At 46.2% G+C, this 10,037-nt stretch overlaps 1 protein-coding gene across 1 annotated transcript in view; it reads left to right on the forward strand.

Annotated features, from left to right (window-relative positions):
* LOC115458944 (ancient ubiquitous protein 1-like) overlaps positions 1–9,659 on the forward strand; it is a 39,334-nt gene extending 29,675 nt beyond the window's left edge. The window contains exons 5-6 of the mRNA XM_030188803.1: positions 3,930–4,002; positions 9,579–9,659. Of these exons, the coding sequence (XP_030044663.1) occupies positions 3,930–4,002; positions 9,579–9,659 (154 nt within the window). The remainder of the gene's footprint in view (positions 1–3,929; positions 4,003–9,578) is intronic.
* Positions 9,660–10,037: the final 378 nt, after the last annotated feature.

The raw sequence follows: 10,037 nt of genomic DNA on the forward strand, positions 1-10,037 counted from the left end.
GAGGTGCATCGAGTGAAGGCTAAGAACACCAACCCCATTCTCCCTCAATGCATGGTGCTGGGAGCTCCAGGGCGCTGCGGGCATCGGCACCTGAGAAGCATTGGCCCTGTAGCCTTTTCCAGTGGCGGCTCTTGATGAGCGCATTCGGTTGGGAGGGAGGTTGATATTTTTTCACCAAAGGTGGCTTCTCATAACCTCTGACCAGTGGGTTCTTCAAATAGTCCAGTTAGGATACACCCTCAATCTGGAATCCAAACCTCCAAATTGCCTACCGAGAACTCATTCATTCAGCTCTCCGCACAAGCAGGTACTTGCAGAGGAACTCTCCCCTTCTGTAGTCAAACCCGTTCCACCAGGAGAAGGGCTGGGATTCTATTCCAGGTACTTCCTTGTGTCCCAATCCCCTAGACCTAAGGACCCTGAACAAATTCCTGGTCTGAGAAAAGTTCAGGATGGTTTCCCTGGGCACCCTTCTTCCCATGATTAAGGAAAACGATTGGTTATGCTTTCTGTACTTGAAGGATGCCTATATGCACATCCCGATACTTCTAGCTCACAGGAAGTATCTTCGATTTCGGTCGGGAATGCAGCACTTCCAGTACAGTGTGCTGCCCTTTGGCCTAGTGTCAGCACCCAGAGTGTTCACAGAATGCCTAGCTGTAGTTGCAGCTTCGCTACGCAGACTGGGAGTGCATGTGATCCCTTACATTGACAATTGGCTGGTGAAGAGCACCTCGGAGGACCGTGCTCGGGAGTCCATGCAGAAGATTATTCAGATGCTGGAACTATTAGGGTTCGTAATAAATTAACTCAAGGCCCATCTCACCCCTGTTCAGAAATTGGAGTTCATTGGGGCATTGCTCGACTTGAAGACGGTCCGAGCCTATCTTCCAGAGGCGCGGGCAGACAACCTTCTGTCTCTAGTGTCCAAGGTTTGACCGTCACAGCAAGTCACAGCTCGGCAGATGTTGAGACTTTTGGGGCACATGGCCTCCACAGTTCATGTTACGCCCATGGCATGTCTGCACATGAGATCTGCTCAATGGACCCTAGCTTCTCAGTGGCATCAAGCCACGGGGAATCTAGAAGATGTCTTCCATGTGTCCACCGACTTTGCACATTCTCTTCAGTGGTGGACGATTCGCTCCAATTTGACCATAGAATGCCCATTCCAAATTCCTCAGCCATAGAAAGTGCTGACAACGGATGCATCTCTCCTGGGGGGCGGGGGGGGGGGGGGGCTATTGTAGATGGGCTCTACACTCAGGGAGCCTAGTCTCCCCAGGAAACAGATCTTCAGATCAACCTCCTGGAACTCCGAGCTATCTGAAATACTCTAAAGGCTTTCAGAGATTGGCTGTCCAACCAAATTATCTTAATTCAAACAGACAAGCAGGGGGGCACTGGATCTCGCCCTCTATGTCAGGAAATCATCCAGATGTGGGTTTGGGCATACTGTCACGGTATGTTTCTCCAAGCCACTTATCTGGCAGGTGTAAACAACAGTCTGGCCGACAGGCTGAGCAGGGTAATGCAACCTCATGAGTTGTTGCTGAATATGGCCATAGCCCACGAGATCTTCCGAGCGTGGGGCACCACCTTGATGGATCTCTTTGCCACTCAACTAAACCACAAGGTCCCTCAGTTCTGTTCCAGACTTCAGGCCCATGACAGACTAGTGTGAGATGCCTTTCTCCTACATTGGGGAACAGGCCTTCTGTATGCATATCCTCCCATACCTCTGGTGGGGAAGACTTTTTGCTGAAACTCAAGCAAAACCATGATCCTGATTGTGCCATACTGGCTGTGTCAGATTTAGTTCCCTTTTCTTCTGGAGTTGTCCTCCGAAGAACTGTGGAGATTGGAGTGTTTTCCGACCCTCATCACTCAGAACGAGGGGTCACTTCTACATCCCAGTCTCTGGCTCTCACGGCCTGGATGTTGAGAGCCTAGAATTTGCTTCCTTAGGTCTTTTGGAGGGTGTCTCCCGGGTCTTGCTGGCTTCCAGGAAAGATTCCACTAAGAAGTGTTATTCTGTTAAATGGAGGAAGTTTGCCATCTGGTGTGACATCAAGGCCATAGATCCCCTTTCTTGTCTACAAAGACTCTGAGGCATATTTTCAAAGCACTTAGCTTTCCAAAGTTCCATAGGTTTCTATGGAACTTTGGAAGGCTAAGTGCTTTGAAAATATGCCTCCATATCTACCTTCTTCACTTATCAGAGTCTGGTCTAAAGACCAACTCCATAAGGGTTCACCTCAGTGCAATTAGTGCTCATCATCAGTGTGTAGGCTCTGAACAGCCTTTAGTTGTTTCTCTTCATGAGAGGTTTGCTCTTGTCAAAGCCCCCTGTCAAACCTCTGCCACTGTCATAAGATCTCAACTTTGTTCTCGCCCAGCTGATGAAAGCTCCTTTTGAGCCACTGAATTCCTGCCATCTGAAGTACTTGACCTGTAAGGTTGTTTTCTTGGTGGCTGTTGCTTCAGCTCGTATGGTCAGTGATCTTCGGGCCTTAGTAGTGGATGCACCTTATACTAAGTTTCATCACAACAGAGTTCCTACCAAAGGTGGTGTCGGAGTTCCATCTGAACCAGTCAATTGTCTTGCCAACATTTTTCCACCGACCTCATGCCCACCCTGGCGAGAGCAGCTTGCACACCTTTGGACTGTAAGAGAGCATTGGCCTTTTACATGGAGCGGACGACGCCCTTCAAACAGTCTGCCCAGTTGTTTGTTTCTTTCGATCCCAACAGGAGGGGAGTCGCCATTGGAAAACGCATAATCTCCAGTTGGCTAGCAGATTGCATTTCCTTCACTTATGCCCAAGCTGGGCTGACTCTGGAGGGCCATGTCATGGCTCATAATGTTAGAGCCATGGCTGCATTGGTGGCTCACTTAAGGTCAGCCTCCATTGAAGAAATTTGCAAATCTGCGATGTGGCCTTCAGTCCACACATTCACATCTTATTACTGCCTTGAGCAGGATTCCCGATGCGACAGTTGGTTTGGGCAGTCAGTGTTGCAGAATCTGTTTAGGGTATAGATTCCAACTCCACCCCCCTAGGCCCATTTTGTTCTGGTCCAGGCTGCACTCTCAGCTAGTTTTGTATATAGTTTCAGGTTAATCTATGTTATGTCCTCGCCGTTGTGATGCCCAATTGATCAATGTTTATTATTTTGAGTGAGCCTGAATGCTAGGGATACCCCACTTGTGGGGATTATTCATCCTGCTTGTCCTCAGAGAAAGCGAAGATACTTACCTGTAGCAGATATTCTCCGACGACAGCAGACTGATAATCCTCACAAACCCGCCCACTTCCCCTTGGAGTTGTCTTCTCTGTCTTTCTTGTACTCTTAACTGAAGTGAGGAGCGTGGCGGGTGGGAAGGCACTCTGTGCATGTGCAGTCGGACGCACATCGTGCTCAGAAGGCTCTAGCAAGATTTTTGCTACCTGGAATGCCAGTTCCTGGGCTGGTGCTGATCGCCGACCCACTTGTGAGGATTATCAGCCTGCTGTCGTTGGAGAGCACCCGCTACAGGTAAGTATATTCGCTTTCAGCGTGTGTTAAGAAATGGTGAGCAGAAGCTCGGCATACAGTTCTAATGCACAGTTCATCACATTGGCCCTCAGTGTGTGACTGAGACTGTTTAGCTGTTTTTTTTTTTTTTTTCTTAGGATTGTAGGAATTTTGGGTGAAGCATATTTTGTCACATGTAGCACTGCTGGGTCCAATAGTATAACATTATTAATAGTACTAGAATTATTTAGTAATAATGGTACTTTTCTGGTCTTGTTCTTCCTCCCTTTCTCAGTCTTCACCCCCCCCCCCCCCCCCCCCCCAAAAAAAAAAAAAATCCTTTAGTTCTATTCAGATAATTAAGCTGACCAAACTAACTGTATTTTCTTAAACTGCAAAATGTTTTTCAGCTCCTGGCAATTCTCGATCCTGGATGTTGTTCAGCCAGTAGCATTGCAGGCCCAGAGACCCTTCATAGCTGTGGTGAGTACAGGAGCTAGGAGGGACAGTGGGAAGTGTTGATTTTATATTATGCCATGCAGACAAGGTACAGAAAATGTATCCGAGGACAAGCAGGACATTGTTTGAAAGAATTGGTTGACATCATCTGGTGGAATGTAAGAATAACCATATTGGGTCAGACCAATAGTCTATCTAGCCCAGTATCCTGCTTCCAACAGTGGCCAGTTCAGGTTACAAGTACCTGACAAAATTCCTAATAGTAGCAAGATTCATGCTACTGATCCTATGGACAAGCAGTGCTTTTTCCATGTCTATCTCAATAGCAGACTATAGACTTTTCCTCCAGGAACTTGTCCAAACCTTTTTTTAAACCCAGATACATTAAATGCTAATACCACATCCTCTGGCAACGAGATCCAGAGTTTGCCTATTTGTTGAGTGAAAAAAAATTCCTCCTGTTCGTATTTATAGTAGTACCATGTAACTTGAGTGTCCCCTATGTAATTTTTCAAAGAGTTAAAAATCAATTCATGTTTACCCGTTCTACACTAATTAGTAGTATTTTGTAGACTTCTATCATATTCCCCCTCAGCTGTCTCTTCCAAGCTGAAGAGTCCTGACCTCTTAAGCCTTTCCTCATATGAGAGGTGTTCCATCTCCTTAATGATTTTGGTCACCCTTCTTTGAACTTTTCTAATTCTGCATATCTTCCCATTCCTCTTGTGGGGAAGACTTTGCTGAAACTTAAGGAAGACTGCAGGACTATGATCTTAATCTCGCCTTACTGGCTTCAGCGGATCTGGTTCCTCTTCTGGAGTTTCCTCCAAAGAACTGTGGAGATTGGAGTGTTTTCTGACTTATCACACAGAACGAGGGATCTCTTGTACATCCCATCCTTCAGTCTCTGGCCCTCTCGGCCTTGATGTTGAGAGCCTAGAATTTGCTTTTCTCGGTCTGTCAGAGGGTGTCTCCTGAGTCTTGCTGGCTTCCACAAAAGATTCCACTAACAGGTGTTATACTTTTGCCATCTGTTGTGAGGGCAAGGCCCTAGATCCTGTTTGGTGTCCTACACAGACCCTGCTTGAATACCTTCTGCACCTTTCCGAGTCCGGTCTCAAGACCAATTCCATAAGGGTTCACCTCAGTGCAGTTAGTGCTTATCAACATGTAGAAGGTAAGCCCATCTCTGGACAGCCTCTAGTAGTTCGTTTCATGAAAGATTTGCTTTTGTCAAAGCCCCCTGTCAAACCTCTACCCGTGTCATGGGACCTCAGTGTCGTTTTCACTCAGCTGATGAGAGCTCCTTTCGAGCCACTGAATTCCTGCCATCTGAAGTACTTACTACTACTACTACTACTTAACATTTCTAGAGCGCTACTAGGGTTACGCAGCGCTGTACAAATTAACAAATAAGGACAGTCCCTGCTCAGAAGAGCTTACAATCTAAAGGACGAAATGTCAAGTTGGGGTAGTTTAGATTTCCTGAGAAAAGGTGTAGTGATTAGGTGCCGAAGGCGACATTGAAGAGGTGGGCTTTGAGCAATGATTTGAAGATGGGTAGGGAGGGGGCCTGGCGTATGGGCCAAGTACTTGACCTGGAAGGTCATTTTCTTGGTGGCTGTTAATTCAGCTTGTAGGATCAGTGAGTTCCAAGCACTAGTAGTGGATGCACCTTATACTAAGTTTCATCACAACAGAGTATCCTCTTTCCACACACCCTAAGTTCCTAACAAAGGTTGTGTCGAAGTTCCATCTAAACCACTCGATTGTCTTGCCAACATTCTTTTCCTGACCTCATGCCCATCCTTGTGAGAGCATCTTGCACACCTTTTGACTGCAAGCAATCATTGGCCTACTACATGGAGCGGACAAGACCCCACAGACAGTCTGCCCAACTTTGTTTCTTTTGATCCCAACAGGATGAGGGTCGCCATTGAGAAATGCACAGTCTCTAATTGGCTGGCAGATTGCATTTCTTACACTTATGCTCAGGCTGGGCTGACACTGGAGGGTCATGTCAAGGCTCATAATGTCATAGCCATGGCTGCGTCAGTAGCCCACTTGCGGTCAGCCTCCATTGAAGAAATTTGTAAGGCTGTGACTTGGTCAGCCCACACATTCACATCTCATTCCTGCCTTAAGCAGGATACCTGACACCACAGTCGGTTCGGACAGTGTTGCAGAATCTGTTTGGGGTCTAGAATCCAACTCCACCCCACACTAGGCCTGTTTTACTTGATTTGTATATAGTTTTAGGTTGATCTCAGTTATCGCCGTTATGAGACCTAGTTGACCAATGTTTGTTTTCTGTGAGCCTGGATGCTAGGGATTCCCACTTGCGAGAATTAATGCCCTGCTTGTCCTCCGAGAAAGCGATGTTACTTACCTGTAGCAAGTATTCTCCGAGGACAACAGAGCTTATATTCTCACAAACTCTCTCACCTCCCCTAGTTGTCTCCTGTTTTTATTTTTTCTTGCTGTAGTATTTAACTGTGGTAGCTGTACCTGAGCAGCAGGTGAGAAGGCACCCGTGCATGCACGGTCACCAGTTCCTAATCCGCAACAGAACATGAAGCAAATTGAGGCAAGGCTTACCTTGGCTGAATCTGTTGACTCTGTCCCATTAAACCATGTTTATCTGTGTTCAGTGATTTTGTTCTTTATAATAGTTTCCACTATTTTGCCCAACTCTAATGTCAGGCTTTATCAGTCTGTAATTTCCCATATTACCCCTAGATCCCTTTTTGTTTAAATCTATCTTATATAATCAATATCTCAAATACATAATTGCAATTTTAAAATATAAAGCTATCATTCCAAAACTAGAATGTCACAGAGTATGCAAACCTATATGCCAACTAAGCCCTATCCCCTCAAAATTCCCCTTTACCTTTTCCAACCCCAGGTATTCTGAGACCTATAATCCCCACCTTTCCCCGAACACCTGCCGATTTAACATATTATGAACCAGCAAAAACAATGAGTTGATTTCTTAATAAAAGAAGTTGGGGGGGGGGGGGTTGGAGGTGATTTCTTCTCCAAGTTGTTTAAAATAACCAATTGTACTTGGAACAGGAAGGGTGTCCATGAATAGTGTCTAAATCAGAAGAAATTTCTTTAGATCGTCCTCAAAGTTTGTTCATCCACAGTAACTCATGCATCTGGTTTCTCCATTGCACCAGAGTTGGAGTAGTGAATCCATTGTAGAAGTATGCAATGTTTAGCAATCAGTGATGCCTTGTGCAAAAACACTCAAGTTTCTGGTGCCCTCTATTATATCCAACACACAGATTTGCAGAGTGGGCTCCCAAGTTCAGCGATACATCCTTCCTAGATTTGTCCAGGCTGCAATCCAAATGTTTATAGGAAGTGTCTGGTGTGCCACACTTAAGACAGGTCCCATCTGTAGGGAGATCCATCTTTTTCATTCTGGAAGGATGGGGTATACTTTTGTAATAAAAGCTTGTAATGGAGTTCTGGTAGTTGAATGCTTTTAGCCAACTGCTCAGCAGAATGTAAAGAGCCAAAGTCAGTAACCCTGAATCCATTTTTAAAAGTAGGCTTTACATTAGTCACCCTCCAATCTTCAGGTGCTATGGACGATTTTAATGACAGGTTACAGATCACTAACAGCAGATCTTCAACTCCATATTTGAGTTCTTTCAGTACCCTGGGGTGTATACCATTGGGTCCAGGTAACATATAACATAGTAGATGACGGCAGAAAAAGACCTGCACGGTCCATCCAGTCTGCTCTTTACTTTGTCGGGCTACCACTTGCAGTCTGTGTCTTCGCATGAAGAAACGGACCCAAGCATCTCAAGAGGCCCAACGAGAGAAGCTTTTTGGGGCTCAGTCTGGTCCTTCAACATCGACATCGGTGCCGAGGTCAGCGGCGTCGACATGGAGGGACACATTGACGTCGGGAGCGAAGGTAATGGCTGCGGAATGACCAACTCGTGCTGGGAGCAGTGAGGCATCGAGTGGGTCTCCACTTGTCTCGAGGCCTTCTGTTATGCAGGCCCCCCAGGACCGACCTTCGTCAGACCCGGTCCTGCGGAGACGTGAGGATTCCACGTCTTCCTCATCAGTACCGAGGAGTCTCGATGACTAGCATCGAGTGAAGGCGAAGAAGCACCATCATCGTTTTCCTTCGACACACTGTGCCGGGAGCTCCAGGGCGTCGAGAGATTCAGCACCCGAAAAGCGTCGGCACCGAGAGGATCGCTCTCCCTGTATTCAGGAGGTGCCGATGCGTCGGTCTAGCAGTCCGGTACCTGCTCCCGAGCCTCAACAGATTCTGCCACCGGCTCTTTTACCGACCCCGCAGCCTTGTCCGATGGCGGCTCTCGACGAGCGCATTAGGGCCCTGCTTCCAGAGCTTCTGGAAGGGTTACTGCGCCAGTCTGCTTCTGTGTCAGGAGTGCGTGCGCCTTCCAAACCATCTGCTACAACGGTATCTGGCCCTTCGCCTGTGGTGAGGTCCCCGACCTCGGTGCCGCCTGCCACCCAGGTCGACTCCCCTTCGACGTCGGTGGAGGAAGCTTCATTGGAGTCCAGGCGGACGTCGACTTCTCGGCACTGCCATCAAGGACGTCGTTCCTCGGCGTCTAGGCAGGCTCAGTTTCGGACTGCTCTGAGAGATGTCTTGTCTGATACTGAAGCTGAGCGATCGTGGGAGGAAGAGGAGGATCCCAGGTACTTTTCATCTGATGAGCCCTATGGGATTCCTTTTGAACCTTCACCACCACCAGAAAGGAGACTTTCTCCACTGGAGAGTCGATCATTTACCTCCTTTGTCCGGGAAATGGCTGCGGCTATTCCCTTCCCTATGGAGGTTGAGGATGAGCCCAGGGCTGAGATGCTCAAGGTCCTGGATTATCCTTCTCCACCTAGAGAGGCTGCAACGCCTCCTTTGCATAATGTACTGAAAGAAGTCCTTATGCGAAACTGGTCGTTCCCTCTGTCTAACCCCGTGATCACAAAAAGAACTGAATCCCAATATCAGATCCACGGGGAACCTTGGATTGATGAAGTCTCAGCAACCTCACAATTCCATGGTTGTGGACTGTGCTCTCAATTGTTTGCTGCAATTCCTGTGTCTCTAAATGGTTCAGTTGCACTGCCTCTTATCTCTTCCTTTTATCAAAAGTACTACAAGAAGTACTACTACTACTATAAATCACTTCTAACTTAATGTTGGATATTTTATGTTGGATAGTTTTTACTGTTCTTGTGAGACTGGCTTAGAGTAAGAGAACAAGTTTAATGGCAACTCAACTGTGCAAATCTTTCTAAATCTTTACATTTTAGAAGATTATTGGGGGGGGGGAAGCTTCTTTAAGAACAATCTATTCAGCTTGAGGTTTTGAAGTAGGATTTGGTAGAGGTTGGGAACTCCATTTGAGTGGTAGTACTCTCCTTCAAAATACTCCCTGTGTTGATCTTTGTTTTGAGGCCAGGAAATCCATGGCCAGTGCTTTGGAAAAAGTTATTTCTGTCTTGCATTCTGTGCTCACTTTAATTTATTTCTCTGTGCTATTCATTTCCCCTGGTTATTTCAGGTCTCTCACCGTTCTCTCTATCTCCCTTTACAGAGTTTGGCAGACTCTTCTTGGATCACAGAGCTCCTTTGGACCTTCTTTGTTCCCTTCACAGTTTTTCAAGTAAGGTACTAACTATCTCTCACTATCATGAGGGGAGGGGCAGAAGAGAAACCATGGTTAAGGGCAAAAGCTGTAGCTTTCCTGGTGAGAGAAGACAAAAGGCCACCTACACACAAGCTATTGAACCAAGAAGGAAGCTGGTCAAATTAAGTAATACTTAATATCACAATAAGGTGTTCATACACTGAAAACAACAAATGTTCAGCTGGTAATTAGTCATTTACCTCTTGAGTTAAATGTTTTACAAACATTCAGTTTATCAACAATTTTTTTAACTTGAAAATTAACACTTGTATACCCAGATATTTTTTGAAAATTAATACTGTTTATAAAAACATTCACTTCAGTTCAAGAAGTAAACTATTTTTTCTTATCTTCACCAGCGCAGAA

This window comes from Microcaecilia unicolor, unplaced genomic scaffold, assembly GCF_901765095.1.
Source record: "Microcaecilia unicolor unplaced genomic scaffold, aMicUni1.1, whole genome shotgun sequence".
NCBI lineage: Eukaryota > Metazoa > Chordata > Amphibia > Gymnophiona > Siphonopidae > Microcaecilia > Microcaecilia unicolor.